Source organism: Neofelis nebulosa, chromosome 8, assembly GCF_028018385.1.
Source record: "Neofelis nebulosa isolate mNeoNeb1 chromosome 8, mNeoNeb1.pri, whole genome shotgun sequence".
In the NCBI taxonomy this organism is placed as follows: domain Eukaryota; kingdom Metazoa; phylum Chordata; class Mammalia; order Carnivora; family Felidae; genus Neofelis; species Neofelis nebulosa.
The window spans coordinates 9,008,741-9,027,397 of NC_080789.1; the positions used below are offsets into that span (position 1 = coordinate 9,008,741).

Sequence of the window (18,657 nt, forward strand, 5' to 3'; positions counted from 1 at the left end):
GGCTTTTCCGTGCCCTGTTGCCGCAGTTTCTGCCAATGCACTGTACCTTGTCCATACGTCTGCTGAACACACTGCTGTAAGAGCCATCTGGGTGTCCGCCTTCCCTGGACTGTGGGGTTTGGAGGACTGGGATGACCTTATTGGTATCTCTGTTTCTTCACTTGGTTTGATGCAGGTGCCGAATGAGTGCTGACTGAATGGCCAGCGGGCTATTGGAGGTCTGAAGAAGGGACTGGTAGCTGTGGAGAGTTTCTCGTTATCCTAGACGGTCTTCTGTTTTTCTCCAGTGTCTCTCCATATAGGTTTGTTCTTTTTTTTTTTTTTTTATCCCACTTGGTCTTTGGAGATCATTTTTGATGTGAGGATTCACATCTTTTCTGTAAAATTCCTGGCTCCTTTTGCTCTGAATATTGCTTTTTTGTGATAACCTTAATTTTCTTCTTTTGGAACTTCTTCTAGGTAAATACCAGGACCTTGCAATCTGTCCTTTGTGGTTTTTGCGTAGTCCTTGTTGCGGATATGACTCCTGTGATAATCTCTCTTAAGTGTATTTATTTTAAAAATCTTGGTTTAGGATTTTAAAATCCTCTGACAGTATAGAATATTGATTTATAGAAGAATTGATTTATAGAAGATCTTATAGAATCCTGTAGACGTTGATTTCATTTGGAGTGAATGCACGTGTTTGTTTGTTTTTAAGTTTATTTTAAGTTTATGTTAGAGAGAGAGAGAGAGGGGAAGGGGGAGGGAGAGAAGGCATGAGTACGAGCCGGGGAGGGACAGAGAGGGGGAGAGAGAGAGAATCCCAAGCAGGTTCTGAGCGCCACCCAACACAGGGCTGAACCGAAATCAAATGTCAGACGCTTAACCAACTGAGCCACCCAGACACCCTGTGAATTTACGTTTCGACTGCTGCTTTTATCAGCCATCTTTCATTTAAAAAAAAAAAAAATCTATTTTGGAATTTTAGTTTCCTGCCTTATTTTGACCAAGAGGCTCTTCCCCCACCATTCATGTTTACCCCTTTACGTTGCTTTTTCCAGTTCTTTCCACCCATCTCCCTCAGAGCCCCCAGCGCAGCCCTTGTAAAGGTAGCTCAGGACTCGTGCCCTGTGACAGAACCGGGATGTCTTAGACGCAGGTGGCAGTGACTCGGTTTAGTTCCCAGTCTTGAGGCTGCACACGTGTCTTCTAGCTTCTAGACCCACAGCTACAAATAAGTGACAGCCCAGGAAACAATTAGCAGCTGGTTTTGTCCCTACTATTTCTTTTCTTCCCAGCCTTCTCTCACAAACACGGATACCTCCTAACATCAAAGAGGGAGTAAGGCCGGCTCTGGCCCCCTAACACGTGAGGAGCTGAACTCCTGGCTGCCAGACCAAGAGCCCCACAGCCCTGAGGCCTCAGCCGTGCTGACCACCCTTCCATTTCTCTTCCGTTTCTGGTTTGTGGAGGTTTCTATCTTGTTTTGGAGCCTGGCAGTGTCTGTTAGCGCTGTGTATTTGTTGCAGAGCAGAGGGGTACTTTGAAGCTTGACTTTACTGTGCCAACTTGACCGAGGGGTTTTTTAACTGGAAAATGCCTTGATCAGATACACTGTTGGGGGTGCTTCTCCCGACCCCACACCCCTTCGCCCCTGGAGACACTGTGGAGCACAGATGGTGAGGGAGACTCCAGATAAGTCCATAATTCGAGACACCGCGGGCAGGAAATGAGCAGAGCCTGAACTGAGGGACACAGCGAGGGGGGGAAGATTTAGTGGGTACCATCAGTGGACACGGGTTACTGCATCTGGGGAGGTGAATGTTCATATTTCAGGCTTAGAATGGAGATCAACTTGACTGAGAAAGGAATGGAGGAGGAAGAGTAAATTTTGATTGGTTAGTGGGTCAGGTATGGAGGGAGGGGCGTTAAGATGTTTTATGACCACTGTTCCAAGCCTAGTACATGTTCTTCTAGAAGCCTGGTGCATCTCTTTGCCCGGCATCTTTGAATTTACCACATTTCCAAATCCCTTTACATGATGTTCCTTTGTGAATTTACAGAGACTCCTCCCCTGCATCTGGAAGATGTTTGCTCGGCACGTTCACTCACTTATTTCGCAGACACTTCTGAAGTATCTTAACAAACGGGTATAGCTCTGGCCTTCATGGACGTTATGCTTTAGTGGAGGAAAAAGACATTCAGCAAATAAATAGGCAATTGCAAACCGTGCACGTGTTGTTAAGAGACAAGTGTAGATGCCATGAGAGTTGCGTGGAAACCCGGCTCGACCACATGTGTGTAGGGTGAGCCTGGAGGGACTTGTTCTCTCTCAGTAGAAGGCTTCCTGAAGAAGGGAAATCAGAGCGGTTCCCTCTGCCTGAATGTCCGCACAGCTGGCTTTCCCTTGCTGTTCAAGGCTCAGATGATACGTTATGTCCCCAGTACGACTTTCCTTCCCTTCACCACGGCTTGATGTTCAGCACCTCACTGTTCTTTATTTCCTTTAGAGCTTTTATTTTTATCGGAAATTATCTCGTGTGGGGATCTCGTCTCTTTTGTCCTCACTTGTGCTTCTAGACAATTCCTGAAACTGAAATGTTCAGAAATGATTAAATACTGCATAAGTGAATAAGCGAATATCCTTGGATGTTGGTCTGTCCCTTAGTCGCTCTAGTGATTTGTATGTCCTTGGCCTCGGCCTCGAGTTTGGGAAGCCTCCGCAAGTTGGCTTTCTGTCCGTTCATTCTTCTGTCCTGTTGACTCTCCCCTCGTTCCACCATGCCTTTCTGATGGGGGGTTGCCAGTGGTAGCATCCCACCCTCTGGCCAAGGTAACGGGCATGTGACTTTCAGGCTGGGCCGAGCAGCGTCATTCTCCTGGATTTTTCCAATTTGAATGAAGGAAGAGGGAGGCCTCTCAGGTGGCACAGTGTGAGGCGTGAATCCAGAGCTATGTGTGCCTATGTCCACATTCAGGTGGAGGAAGCCAGTCTGCAAGAGGAGAAAATGAAGGCATTACACACAGAGAAGAAAGGATGGGAGACGGAAAAAGTGTGCTGGTACTTTTCCAGTCTCTGCCTCTCCTGTGCCTGAGGCCCAGTCACAACCCCTGCTTTTCCCATGGCCGGTTCAACTTGAGTTTCTGTCGCTTATCACCCAAAGATGCCTATTAAAACGGAACGTAGCTTCATTTTTGCTTTACCCTTCACCTCTTCTAACAAGCTTTACATCTTGACGTATCCTTCGGTATCAATCTGTTTCATATTTCTCTTTTCAGAGACTCCATGTTTTCTCCCTCCCTTTGTCTGTCTCTGTCCCTCACCCTCCCAACTTCTCCCCCCTTCTTTTTCTTTCTCTCTTTCAGACCCAGAGCAGGGGCTGCCTACGTTTGTTCTATTCCAGTACAATTCTGTTTTAGTACTATGTTCTCCCTTTCCTTTCAGAAACACATTGCTTAGCAGTGAGTAGATGCCATCCTGTTATTACCATTGTTATTAGTTAATTCACCCTTGAAGCCGGTTTATTGGGTTCTTGGATTTTTTCACTTTCAACTTTAACGCTTGAGAACAGCCGGGTTTCTACCCTCCAGCATCTCAAGGATGGGTGTGGGCAGGTAGCCAGGGCCGTGGGCGGCCTTGAGTGAGAGGTGGAGTACTGTGGCTTGACCTTCCCAGTGCCGTAGACTGCTACCTCAGGGAGGAGCCCTGATATTTCGGGGAGAAGTGCTTCGTCATCGTGGCTGGCTTTCTGCTTCACGGGTCTGCTCGGACCTTTGAACTTCTGCAGCTGCTTTTAAGTCCCGCCAATTCACGCAGCCTCCAAGTCAAATAATCGCCGTCTGTCCCGTAACTTCTAGTTCTGCCCTTTTCTAGTTAGGGGTGTCGCAAAAAACTATTTCAGGCCAAGCAGCTTTCTCAGGCAGCTACACTGTAAGTCGGCGCTCAGTGTCTATCATCCTTCTGGTTCCATTTGCGCTGTAGAAAGGAGAATATTGAGACTTTTCGGAATTTGCTCCTTTATCGATTCATTTACTCAGTAGCTATTTATTGAGTAGCTGTTATGTGCCAGTCATTCTTCCAGCCCCTGGAGATACCGGGTGAATGAGGTTCTCTGCCCTCATGGAGCTTGTATTCTAGGTAGGGAAACGAACAGTAAACAAGTAAACGTGTGTGTGTGTGCGTGTGTGTGCGTGTGTGTGTGTGTGTGTGTGTGTGTGTGTGTGTGTTCGTGTGTGCAAACCTGTGTATACCAATAGCAGGTGGTGATAAAACAGGTAAGGGAATAGAGAGTGATGGGGATGGGACTATTTTAGAGAGGGTGGGAAGAAGGAAGGCTTCTATGAGGAGGTGACATTTGAGTAGAGACTTGAACGAATTGGGGACCTATCCATGCGAGTCCCTGGCAAAAGCGACAGCTAGCCCAGGGCTTGAAGGACATAAAGAGCCTGGTGTAATTGAAGAGTAAGGCAGTCGAGGTCGCTAGGGTAGAGGGAGAGAGGGGAGGCGGAAGGAGATGAGTTTGTGAAGGTTTTCACCCCTTCCTCCAAACAGAGCTGTGGCAGTTTTCCAGGGGAAAGTAGTGTCTGGCATGTCGCCTGTCCCCAGAGGGTGACAGTCACAGCAGGCTTCTGTCGTGCGACACTGAGTGGTAGCGTAAAACACCGTGAGATTTTTTTTGTTGTTGTTTATGGGCTACACATTAATCATAGGAAATTAAGGGTATTGAGAACGATATGGTTCGCAGCAGTTACAAAAGAAGTTTGGAAGGAAGAAGTGACTAAGAAGTGAGATTAAGAGTAGATAAAATAGGGGCGCCTGGGTGGCTCGGTCGGTTAAGCGTCCGACTTCAGCTCAGGGTCACGATCTTGCCGTCCGTGGGTTCGAGCCCCGCGTCGGGCTCTGGGCCGACGGCTCGGAGCCTGGAGCCTGCTTCGGATTCTGTGTCTCCCTCTCTCTCTGACCCTCCCCCGTTCATGCTCTGTCTCTCTCTGTCTCAAAAATAAATAAACATTAAAAAAAAAAGGGTAGATAAAACAATCTTGGAAAAGATGGCAACTTGAGCAAAGGTTTCCGACCCTGTCCTTAGCAGTCCTTAATGAAACGACTGGCCCAGAACGTGTTGACCTCTTTCGTCTGCATACACCATGCAGCTGACCATTTCTCATTATTCCTACTACTAGCAAATTATAATTGGATACATTACCACTTTAACTCATCACACTTGGAGCCCAAAATGAACATAGTAGTGGCTCTTTAGGGACTTTTCAGTTTACTTCTGGAAGAAGGCTTGGGAAGACAGGAGATAATACGAGTTTGTCTCAAGATGTGGAAAGGTAAGTGATTTTCCTTGATCATTTCTCCTGGGAGGGGGTTGAGAATTGTAGTAATGATACTATATATTTGAGCAGGTATACTTTTGTATCTGTGAGTTACACTGAATAGATCTGCTTCTCCTGGTTTTCACATAGAAACCTGAAGCCCAGACAGACGACCTAACTGAGAGTCACACAGACAGTAAAGGACAGCGTCTTGGTTAGGATTCTGATCTTACACTATTCGTCTGGCACTCTATTAATGGCATCGAGTTGTTTTGATAGGATGTTATGTCAAGGAAAATCTAATTGCCCTCCCTACTCTTCTTCCGCCCCGATTGTACCCCTTTAACGTAACGGATGTTAACAATGTTGTGGGTACACAGCTGGCTGTCTGCCTGCCCGTCCATCATCCATCCAGCCATCCATCTATTTCTCTACTTCTCTCTACTGGATACATACATAATGCTTGATTTTCTCCTGTGCTTTCCAGATTTGAATCATACCATGCATATAACTTTAAATCTTTAGCTATATGTCATGGTCACACATCCAGGTCAGTAAATCTAGGTCTAATTCACTCCTCCTCTTTTACACCTATATAATTTGATTATAGAGTATGTATTGCTTTTAAAAAGAAAGAGCATATTTAAAGTGCAAAATGTCGGGGAGCGGGGTGTCTGGGTGACTCAGTCAGTTGGGCGTCTGACTTCGGCTCAGGTCATGATCTCACGGCTCGTGAGTTCAAGTGCCACGTGGGCTCTGTGCTGACAGCTCAGAGCCTGGAACCTGCTTCGGATTCTGTGTCTCCCTCTCTCTGTGCTCCTCCCCCACTCCCACGAGCTCACTCTCTCTCTCTCTCTTTCTCTTTCTCTTTCTCTCTCTCTCAAAAATGAATAAATATCAAAAAAATAAAGTGCAGAATTTCATGTCAATATGGTGATACGATTTAATCATATACTCGCTCACTTCCTAAAGTATCAGAAAAGGACACTTACTGACAATTCCCACGGGACTTAGGTTTCCTTGTACGTTTGCTCCAGATTTTTTTTCACTTTGCTTAACGTTGCTTACATTTTCCCCCCGAATTTTCTGTAGAATAAAAAGTCCTCGCCGCCCTAAGGCGTATTTTCTTACCGATGCAAAGCCAACGTGTTTTTCAGGCTATCATATCCGGGAAAAGTCTAAGCAAGTCATGACACTGCTGGTGGATGAAGAGCTGCTGCACAGAGAGAGGGAAGCAGCATGTCGGACGAGGCAGCGAACCTCCCACTCCATGACATTTCCTAAAAGATTACCTGGTACGGCTAACACCCCAGCAGTATGTGCCTCTGCCCACACACCAGAAATCCCTGCCTCGGAGAGGAAACGTAAGCTGCTTAAGGTTGCAAGGCAACGTAATACAAGTACGTATAACGAACGTTGGCCCCGAATGTAGTAGGTATCATTTAAGAGCAATGAAAAAATAGAAAACGTTGGGGTTTGGTTCTGAGGTATTAATGCAATATAAGTGCCACCATTACCGCATTAGGCGTCATGCTGTACAAAACAAAGACGAAGAATAATACTCAGTGGAAAAATGTGTGACCATTTTCTGAATGCAATGATCTGGGATTCACATAAAATGGGATTTTGGGGCTTGAAGGGTATTCAAGTAGTGACTTACTTATTTGGCATCATGATTCACTTTAAGATTTTGATCATCACTGAAACGGGAGACTCAGGGTCTGGGTGTCTGTGCATTTTGTGCTGTTTGCTCCTACCGGTCGAGTAACTGACATTTTCTTCAATGTGCCTCAGAATTCTGAAAGTGCTCTAAAACTATTATGAGACAGTACCTTGTATTATATAACCCTTTCCTTGGCCTAAAATTTTAAATATGAACCAAACTTTAAAAAAATTTTTTTTCAACGTTTTTTATTTATTTTTGGGACAGAGAGAGACAGAGCATGAACGGGGGAGGGGCAGAGAGAGAGGGAGACACAGAATCGGAAACAGTCTCCAGGCTCCGAGCCATCAGCCCAGAGCCTGATGCGGGGCTCGAACTCACAGACCGCGAGATCGTGACCTGGCTGAAGTCGGACGCTTAACCGACTGCGCCACCCAGGCGCCCCTGAACCAAACTTTTTAAAAAAGATTTCTTTTAGGGGCATTTGGGTGGCTCCGTTGGTTAAGCGTCCGACTTTGGCTCAGGTCATGACCTCATGGTTTGCAAGCCTGAGCCCCACATCGGGCTGTGTACCATCAGCACAGAGCCCGCTTCAGATCCTCTGTCCCCCTCTCTCTGCCCCTCCCCAATTCGCTTGCTCTCTCGCAAAAATAGAAAATAAACAGGGGCGGGGCGCCTGGGTGGCTCAGTCGGTTGAGCGTCCGACTTCGGCTCAGGTCACGATCTCACGGTTCATGAGTTTGAGCCCCACGTCGGGCTCTGGGCTGATAGCTCAGAGCCTGGAGCCTGCTTCCGATTCTGTGTCTCCCTCTCTCTCTGCCCCTCCCCCGTTCATGCTCTGTCTCTCTCTGTCCCAAAAATAAATAAACGTTAAAAAAAAAAAAAAAAAAAGAAAATAAACAGGGGCACCTGGGTGGCTCAGTCGGTTAAGCGTCCGACTTCGGTTCAGGTTATGATCTCGCACTCCTTGAGTTTGAGCCCCGCATCGGGCTCTGTGCTGACAGCTCAGAGCCTGGAGCCTGCCTCGGATTCTGTGCCTCCTTCTATCTCTGCCCCTCCCCCACTTGTGCTCTGTCTCTCTCTGTCTCTCAAAAATAAATAAATGTAAAAAAAATTTTTTTTAAATAAAAGAAACATTAAAAAAAGGGATTTCTTTGTGATGTTATGATAGAAATCAGCAGGAAGATGCAATGATCTTTTCTACTAAATTTACTAAAATGTAACGGAATATCATTGTGTTTGATCTTCTGTGGTACAAACCCCGCTGATAAGTTTTGTATAAGGAATGGACAGTTTGAGGAAGCAAAAGCATTAAAGAAATGTGACTCGAAGCATTTCCTTTGAAAGGGATGAAACTTTGTGAGGGATGTAGCAGGAGTAAAATAGAATTAAAAGTATTTTCAGAGGCTTGCCTCCTGGCTTTATCATGTAACTTGATTAAGCAAGATCCTGAAAGAGCTTCAGGTGTTCAGGATGAACAGATGTTTCAAATGTCAGTTACGTATGGAAATTAAAAGTGTGAATAATAATACCAACACAGACTAATCCTGCTAAAAATCACGAAAGTACTTCTCCGACTCGGTCAGGAGTTCTCGAATGTTCACTCAGTTTGTATTCGTGTGGCCTGGAGATGTGGAAAGGCAGGAAAGGATAGTAAATGCCATCCACATGCTTCTAAACATAGTGGAATCTCTTTCTTTAGGTTAGCCGTTCCTTTGAAATAAACCTCTTGGAGAGATAGAGACCCATTCTGCAATTTTCTCATGGAAGCCTTCAACTCAAACTAATACGACAAAGGAGTAACAGAATAAAACAGCCAATTATAACTCACCCAGAGTCTTCACCCCTTTTGCTATTTCTGTAACCTTTCTTGGTCTTCCTGCCTCCATTGCTTTTCTCACTTCCTTTCTCTCTTTTTTTTTTTTTAAGTTTATTTATTTATTTTGAGAGAGAGAGAGAGAGAGAGAGAGAGCACAAGTGTGTGATCAGGGTAGGAGCAGAGAGAGAGGGGGAAAGAGAGAATTCTAAGCAGGCTCCATGCTGTCAGCACAGAGACCAATGTGGGGCTCGATCCCATGAACCGTGAGATCATGACCTGAGCCGAAACCAAGAGTCAGATGTTGAAAGTACTGAGCCACCCAGGAACCCCCCCTTTCTCTTTCATTATAAACTTACTTCAAATAATTTGAACATTTGAAATTTGAAATTTGGCTATCCAGTGGAAATTTGGAGCTATAGCAGTGAATAAAACATAGTCCCTTTCATCATGGAGCAAATATTTTGGTGACAGAGACAGATACTAACCACATATAAATGAAATAGATATAAAATATTACATTCGTGACAAGTCCTGTAAAGAAAAGGAAGGCAGTGTCAGGGGACAGAGAGCGATAAAGATGACTTTCTTTAGGTCAAAGAGTAAGGGAAGGCCTTTTGGAGGAGGTGAATATATAAACAGAGACTCAAATGAAGAAGGAAACAATCCACGTGTATCTGGGGGGTTCCAGGCAAAGGGAACAGCAGGTGCAAACAGTTCTGAAACTGGAATCAGTTTGGCATACTTGACTGAAGCTTAGGAAGTGAGTCTTTCAGCTGCTACAGAAGTAGCTGAACTCTGAGCCATTTTTATGATTCATCCAAGGAAATCAAGTATTATTGCATTACTGTCACTGCTTTTTTTCCTAACCCCAAATGATATTTTATAGGTTTCTGACCCATCTTATTCACTAAACTGAGTTCAGAATGCCTTTTGACTACTTTTAAATAGTCTGTCTACCTTTAAATGAAGTTTTGCTACAGTTAATTTTTTTTTTTTTTTTTTTATATCACAAGCATGTGTTGAGTGTTTGCTGTGTGCCAGACACTGTTCTAGGCCTGGGAAGCAAAGTGAATGTATTTCTGCTGTCTTGGGGGTTATATCGAGTGAGGACTTTCAGTCTGTTTTAAAAAAAAAATGTTCAAAAAGAGTTTTAGTGATGATGGCATCATTGAAATGAATTTGTAGTGAGAGTACTATTTCAAGTGAGTAGTGAATGTTTGGATGTAAAAATGTGGTAAATGTATTAAAAATCTGTTAAATTATCTAAAAATTTCATTTATCCATCACTATGCATGTATACACATATACATACGGGATATGTAGATGTGTGTGTTTGTGTTCAAAAATAGTAATTGGATTAAATAAGCTTAGCAATACTAGCCATTTCCATGTAGGCATTTGAATCTGAAGCTGTATTTTAAAGGAGGAAAGGAAACTGACGATTTGGTGTGTGTGGGTGGGGGAGGGAGGTAGGAAAATAAATTGGAGGGGCATTTTTAGTGGGACAGAAGACGTAGCAAATGAAGACTTGGAGATAGGTGGATCTCTCAGAATTAGGTATTCCCATAAGTGATAGTCGAAGAGGCCACAAAAATGTTAATGGCTTGAACATAAAAGGATTTTTTTTCCTTTCTTCTAAAAAGAACCAACAACTGGATATTCTAGGACTGATATGGCTCTTCATGATGTCGGGGACCCAGGGCTCTTTCTGTCCCACTGCTCCATCAAACTCAGCATGGAACTTCCACTTCCTGATCCAAGATAGCTGCTGGAGCACCAGCCATCACATCTGCATTCTAGCCAGTAGGAAGGAGGAGAGATGGAAAATATGAATACTCCTTCCCTTTAAGGACACTTCTTGAAGTTGCTCATAACCTTTTTGGCTTACATGTTGTTTAGCATTTAGTCAAACGGAACACTGCTAGGTGCAAGAGAGGCTGAAAAATGGAGTCTTTATACGGGACAGCTGTGTGCTCCAATGAAAGATAGAGAAGCTGTGGTTAAGGAAGAAGGAATGAATAAATACAGGGAAGAGTAAATAGTCCCTACTGTAGTGGCAAAGAATATAAACAAGAAACGAATTAATCATGTTAATACATAGTTGTCAGACTAAATGGAATCGAGACCATAAATTTGAATATGTAGAAAAATGCGGACAGATCACTGAGAATACTCGGCACCGTTCGTAAAGGACGTAATGAGCGGTATTTGGAAATTTCGATTTGATGCGACTAGGAAACATTGTAGGCCTTGAAGAACAGAAGGGATGTTTAGCTTAGTCACAGAACTTAGCTTTCTTATTACTGAAAACAGCTGTTTGTGGCAGATAATTCTTATTGCTTTGTGTAGAAATGAAGGCGATACGAATTGAAGGGAAGCTCTGTAAGAGACAGTTGTTTTAATCCAGCATCCTGCTCTCGGGTTATTGAAATGAAGGAAAGGTAATGTTTCAAGATAGAATAGAGAGAGGAAATGGGGTAAGTAGGTGATGTATTAGAGAAGAAAGAGAGAAATTGAAAATGACTAACATTTAAGCTAGAGAGGCAAGTGATGGTATCACACAGGGAAATTTCCATCAGGATGTAGTTAAAGATGTCTCCAAATTATTTAGTTCCATTGAAATGTGAAATTGAATGCATTGCTAGAAATCTGATTCCCAGGCTTTAGGATCTAGAGCCGAAACAGCTGTGCCGAGCTTCTTTGCGGTAAATTAGCAAGGGAGAAAAGGTACTTTGGAGAAGGTGTTAAACACACATTACTACTTCTACTCCTTTTTCTTCTCTTCCTAGATGTTTCCCCCAAGTTTTAATTGTGGTAGATAGCTTGGATAGTCTTTGTTTAGGTGATTTTGTTGTTTGGAGGAAGAGACGAACTGAACGATAATTGTTGCCTGATAGCAAGACCGAAAACTGTATATGCACCGTTATAACTCAGCTTCTCTGAACTGTAAGCCCCAGGGTTACGTCCTTTCCTTAGAGGTGATAATTTAAAAAGCTGTCGCCAGAGGTGTTGCTTACAACCAGACCAGCGAAGCATTCCCTGTGTTGGTCATCCGATCGATCCTCCATAAAGAGCTCTTTAGTGGTATTATCCTTTGCGATGGAACTTGTATCAGAGAAGGATTACTTTGGTCTATGTTAAGTGCAATAGCCCTCTATATCACGGAAATATTGCCCGAAAAATCATTTATGTTTCCTGTTGGACTGAAAGCAAAACTTCAAAATACTTGCCATGCTTTTCTAAGCAAAAACACCAGGTGTTAGTGTTGCTTCCCGCAGTGAACTTTGTACTAACAGAGTTGACCGGGAGTCACGCTCCGTTGCCTTGTCACATACAGTCTAGACGGCAGGGCTTATGGTACAAATGGGAGTTCCTACTAAATCATCTGCATTGATGAATGTCAAACAGCAGTTTTTTTTGTAACTTAAAACAAATGTACAAAAAAGAAAATAACAGCAACTTATATCTCTGTCACCCTAAACCAACCACCACTGATATCTTAGAATATTTACTTCCAGTCTGGTTACTTTTCTTCTTTTGTTTTTGTTTCAGAAAAATCACTCTATTCTTGTAAAAACAATACAAACTCGAAAGTACTGAAGAATCAATCACTTCCAATCCCCTCCCTCCTAGCAAAATGAAGTTTTGCTACAGTTAATTTTTTTTTTTTTATATCACAAGCATGTGTTGAGTGTTTGCTGTGTGCCAGACACTGTTCTAGGCCTGGGAAGCAAAGTGAATGTATTTCTGCTGTCTTCGGGGTTATATCGAGTGAGGACTTTCAGTCTGTTTTAAAAAAAACGTATAATTCGTATCAGATAAACATAAATTCTAGGCATTTTTCTGTGCATATACACATTTAGAAAATGGATAACTAGAAATAAATTTTTTTTTAATTTTTTTATTTAAAAAAAAATTTATTTTAACATTTATTTATTTTTGAGACAGAGAGAGACAGAGCATGAACAGGGGAGGGTCAGAGAGAGAGAGGGAGACACAGAATCTGAAACAGGCTCCAGGCTCTGAGCCATCAGCCCAGAGCCCGACGCGGGGCTCGAACTCACGGACCGTGAGATCGTGACCTGAGCCGAAGTCGGACACTCAACCGACTGAGCCACCCAGGCGCCCCGAAATTATTTTTATAAAAGTGGAATTGTACAAGATGCAATTGTTCTTGCTGAAAAATATTTTAGGCCTACTCCTGGCAGTTAGACTTGCCAGGGGCTCCTAGAAACCCGTTTATTGCACAATAACCAAAGACCCTAAATGACAAACCACCGAGACATTTCTGGCCTCACTAGAGGTATGGGAAGTCTCCAAAGACCTTGCCTTCCAAAAATTTAAATTAATTAATTACTTAAATAAACAAAATAAGAGCAGGACATGTGAGCTGGGGTCAGAGTGACTTGGAGCTGGTGCCTGTAGGACACTGGAGGTGTCTGCCGGGGTAGAGGTGTTTAAGGGCACTTGTCAATGGTTTTTTAAAAAACGGTCTTGGGGGGCGCCTGGGTGGCGCAGTCGGTTAAGCGTCCGACTTCAGCCAGGTCACGATCTCGCGGTCCGTGAGTTCGAGCCCCGCGTCAGGCTCTGGGCTGATGGCTCGGAGCCTGGAGCCTGTTTCCGATTCTGTGTCTCCCTCTCTCTCTCTGCCCCTCCCCCGTTCATGCTCTGTCTCTCTCTGTCCCAAAAAGAAATAAAAAACGTTGAAAAAAAAATAAAAATAAATAAAAATAAAAATAAAAAAAACGGTCTTGGGCCTCACTTGAGCATTGTGAAGGAAAGCCTCGGTTTGCTGTGCAGAACCTGGACCCTCGAGAGGGCACTGAAGTGATTCAAGGCATTTTTCTTTGGAAGAATAAAGCTCATTTCATGAGTTAGTCCCATAGGATTCCCACCAATTAAGATCAGACAGTGAGCTCACAATCTGTGTCACCAATCCAGGAAAGAAAAGAGTAGCCTATTTAGTCCCCCAAATATTGTAGGTAGTAGAAAGGTCAGATACACGATGTAGAATAGCTATGTATTTAAGTATTTAGATAAGGAAAGAATACAATCATGCTGTTGTTTTGGGGAGACTGTGCACGTGTAGGGGAAAGGCATATGGAAAATCTCTGTATTTCCCTCTCAATTTTGTTGTAAACCTAAAACTGCCCTGAAAAATGAAGTCTTAAAAAAAAAAAAAAAGACATACACACAAGCACAAGTGTCAAAACTGGATTTATCCTTCTCTAAATTAATCTAATTATTCAAATGTCAGTTGTATCTGCAATAGCCTGGCTCCTTGGGCCAAACCAAACTCTAAAAATTAGAACTATTTTACTTCAAAAAAAAAAAAAGATTATTAGGAATGAATGTAGGAATTTGAAACATGGAAACTTACAAAAATGAGAAAAACCACTGAAATCAAAATTTTAATTTAGTGAACTGGAAGCTATGTCCAAAGGAAAACACTGAAACAGCGTTAAGACATAGAGGACACATCTGCAGGGGAATGACAGTTACCACGCCAGTCACCTCTCCTCTTCAGCTACAGCAGAGGCGAGATGACAGTGATACAGCATTTTCAAAGTGCTGAGAGAAAATAACAGCCTATAATTATGTACCCAGCAAAACTGTCATTCAAAGATAAGGGTGAAATAGTCACTTACAGGTAAATAAAAAACCTGGAGCTTACCACCATGGGACCTTTGTGAAAGTATATACTTCAAAAAGAAGGAAAATTATTCCAGGGGCACCTGGGTGGCTCAGTCGGTGAAGCGTCCGACTTCAGCTCAGGTCATGATCTCACGGTTCGCGAGTTTGAGCCCCGCGTCGGGCTCTGTGCTGACGGCTCAGAGCCTGGAGCCTGCTTTGGATGCTGTGTCTCCATCTCTCTCTGCCCCCTCCTCCATTCGCACTCTGTCTCTGTCTCTCTGTCTCTTAAAAATAAATAAAACCTTTAAAAACAAATTTTAAAAAAAAGGAAAATTATTCCAGAAGAATGGTTGGAAATGCAAGAGGGAGTGATTAACAAATAATAAGTATGTATATGAAATAAAATGAACACTTTCTGTGTAAAATAGTAATGTCTAACTTTTGAGTTTTAAAAACAGACAACTAAGGGCACCTGGGTGGCTCAGTCGGTTAAGTGTCTGGGGCCTGCCTCGGATTCTGTGTCTCCCTCTCTCTCTGCCCCTCCCCCACTCACGCTCTGTCTTTCTCTCTCTCTCAAAAATAATAAACATTTAAAAAAATAAAAAAAAATAAAAACAACTAGAATAGTGGGTAGCCATGGTATGTAAGTTGGAAGTGAATCTATAGAATTAACTGTTCTGAGATCCTTGCATTTTTTGTGAGAGAACGGTAAAGATATTATTTGACTCTCAACTTTTAAAGGTAAATGTGCATGATAAACTTGAAAAGACTAACACCAAAAGGAGAGAAGTAGAATGCATACATCCCAAAGTAGGGACAAAAATAGAATGAGAAAAAACAAATAAAATTTTATAAGGGGCAAGAAGCATAGATAAAGTGGGGTTGATGGAAATAACAAAGGCAAAATGATAGAAATAAGTCCAGATATATTAATAATCATGATAAATATAAATGGACTAAGCTCATCTGTTAAAAGGCAGAGATTATCAAATTGGGACAAAAGAAGTCCAGATATACGCTTCACACAAAAGTCCACATAATGGTTAAAAACAAATGGGCGGAGGGGCGCCTGGGTGGCGCAGTCGGTTAAGCGTCCGACTTCAGCCAGGTCACGATCTCGCGGTCCGTGAGTTCGAGCCCCGCGTCAGGCTCTGGGCTGATGGCTCGGAGCCTGGAGCCTGTTTCCGGTTCTGTGTCTCCCTCTCTCTCTGCCCCTCCCCCGTTCATGCTATGTCTCTCTCTGTCCCAAAAATAAATAAAAAACGTTGAAAAAAAAAAATTAAAAAAAAAAACAAAACAAATGGGCGGCTCAGTTGGTTGAGCTTCTGACTCTTGATTTCAATGCAGGTCATGATTCCGGGGTTGTGGGATCAAGTCCTGCATTAGAGCCTGCTTGGGAATTCTCTCTTTCCCTCTGCCCCTCTTCCTGGCTTGCTCCCTCTCTGTCTAAAAAATAAAAAAGAAATTAAGTAAGTAAATAAATAAATGCAAATGGGTAGGAAAAGATGAATCAGGCCTATACTAATTTTATAAAGCTGGTATAGCTATATTAGTATCTGACAAAATAGAATTTAAAGCCTAAAGCGTTATTAAGGACAATGATAAAAGGCTGAAGTCCCCAGCAAGACATAACATTTCTAAATGTCAGTACACACCCAATAAAATAACTTCAAAGTATATAGAGCAAAAAATGGTAGAACTACAGGAAGAAATTGAAACATATATCATTATAGCAGATGATTTCAAAATCTCTCTCAATTATTGATAGGCCAAGTAAATAAAACATTTTATTTTTTATTTATTTATTAAAAAAAATTTTTTTTTTAACGTTTATTTATTTTTGAGACAGAGAGAGACAGAGCATGAGTCGGGGAGGGTCAGAGAGAGAGAGAGGGAGACACAGAATCCAAAGCAGGCTCCAGGCTCTGAGCTGTCAGCACAGAGCCCGACGTGGGGCTCGAACTCACAGACTGTGAGATCATGACCTGAGCCAAAGTCGGACGGTTAACCGACTGAGCCACCCAGGCGCCCCAATAAAACACTTTTAAAGGGACTCCTGGGTGGCTGAATCGGTTGTCTGACTCTTGATTTCAGCTCGGGTCATGATCTCATGCTTGTTAGATCGAGCCCCACCAGCGGTCTCAGCGCTGGGTGTGGAGCCTGCCTAAGATTCTCTCTCCCTCTCCCTTTGCTCCTCCCCCCACTCGAGCACACACTCTCTCTCCAAAAATAAATAAATACATGAAACGTTTTTTTAAATATGGATTTTATAATTGATTATGTTCTAAAGCCAGTCTCAACATTTCAAGGAATCTGTATTACACAAACCACTTTTTCTAGCAAAAATGCAATTAAGTTTGATTTTTTAAAATGTACATCAAAATTTTTCATATATTTAAACGTGGAAGTATTCCTTTTAAAATCAGAGGGGCGCCTGGGTGGCTCGCTCGGTTGAGCGGCCGACTTCGGCTCAGGTCATGATCTCGCGGTCCGTGAGTTCGAGCCCCGCGTCGGGCTCTGTGCTGACAGCTCAGAGCCTGGAGCCTGTTTCAGATTCTGTGTCTCCCTCTCTCTGACCGTTCATGCTTTGTCTCTCTCTGTCTCAAAAATAAACGTTAAAAAAAAAAATTTTTTTTTTAAATAAAATCAGATAGAAAAAAATGTTCCCATTCTCTTTGCTTCTGTTCAGCTTTGTACTGCCCCTAACCGTCACAATAAAATAAGTAAGACAAATTAAAAGCATAAGTATTGAAATGGAATAAAAATATACCTGAGATGATAGGATTTTCATATAGAAAACTTGAAGGATCTATAGACATATTAGGAATAATGAGAGGGGCACCTGGATGGCTCAGTCAGTTAAAAGCATCCATTTCTTGATTTGGGGTCAGGTCATGATCTTGCCATTAATGGGTTCAAGTCCCACACCAGGCTCTGTGGTGACAGCCTGCTTGAGATTCTTTCTCTCCCCCTCTCTCTCTGCCCTTCCCCTACTCACATCCACATGTATGCATGCTCTCTAAATAAATAAATAAATAACTTAAAAAAAAGAAGTAATGAGAGTTTTAGCAAGATGGATGGCTATTATATCAAAATATATAAATCAAGTTATATTTTCTTATGTATCAGCACCAAGCAGTAAACACATTTTTTTAAATACCATTTATAATAGCAAAAAATCATTATTTACTTAAGGATAAATCTTTTACAAAGACGTACAAGATCTATACACTGAAAATTATAACACTTAACTGAAATATGTGAAAGATGATCTATACAGATGGAAAGATATTCATGTTTGTTTATTGAAAAACTCAAAAATGTGAATATCAGTGGTCTCCAAATTGCATAGGTTCAGTGGAGGTTTTCCTCAAGCTTGGCGATGCTGGCGTTTTAATCCAGATAATTCTTTGTTGCGGGGGCTGTCCTGTGCCGGGTAGCATGCTTAGCATTACCCCTGGCCTCTACCCACCAGATGCTACTAGCACACATCTCTCCCTGTTGTGAAAACCAAAAATATCTGCAGACATTGTCAGATGTTTCCTGAGGACGAAAATTGCCCTCCATCGAGAACCACTGATTCAGTGCAATTGTAATCAAAATCCAAAAAGGATTTTAAAAATTGAATGTAATGGGCTGATTCCCAGAGTTATCTGGAGTATCAAAAAAAAGCTATCAAGAATATCCAAAACATTCATGAAGAAGAAAAAGATGGGGGCTTGCCTTTCTGGATAACGAGACTAAAGCAATCGTAATCACGACAGTGTGGTACGGGTGCGGGGATAGGTGCGTGGGCCAGCGGGACAACTGTAGGACCCAGCACACAGACTTGTACAACTAGGTTATCTTCACGTATGACAGAGGTGGTGTTTCACATTGGTGGGGAGAGGGTGAACCACTTCATAAATAATGGTGGGGCAATTATTTACCTATATCGAAAAAGTGAAATTAGGTTTCTACCTCTTACCGTGCACAAAAACAAATTCTAGAGGAATTAAGGACTTAAAGTGGGGGGGGGGGGGGAAGAAGGACTTCAAAATGTTTAGAAGAAAATAAAGGAGGGGGCGCCTGGGTGGTTCAGTCGGTTAAGCGTCCGGCTTTTGACTTTGGCTTGGGTCATGATCTCACAGTTCAGGAGTTCGAGCCCCACATCTGCTGTCAGTGCAGAGCCTGCTTGGGATTCTCTCTCCCTCCCTCTCTCTCTGCCCCTCCCCTGCTCGTGTGCTCTGTTTCCCTCTCT

General features: G+C 42.8%; 1 protein-coding gene across 7 annotated transcripts in view; it reads left to right on the top strand.

Moving 5' to 3' along the window:
- The window catches only part of ENTHD1 (ENTH domain containing 1), a 106,470-nt gene that overhangs the window by 18,325 nt on the left and 69,488 nt on the right, over positions 1 to 18,657 (top strand). For 5 of the 7 annotated variants that reach the window (XM_058741214.1, XM_058741213.1, XM_058741211.1 and 2 more), the window contains one exon: positions 6,459 to 6,701. In XM_058741214.1, coding sequence (XP_058597197.1) covers positions 6,459 to 6,701 — 243 coding nt within the window. Of the gene's footprint in view, positions 1 to 6,442; positions 6,702 to 18,657 lie in introns of all 7 variants that reach the window. The other 2 variants (XM_058741215.1, XM_058741216.1) reach the window with 2 other exon arrangements.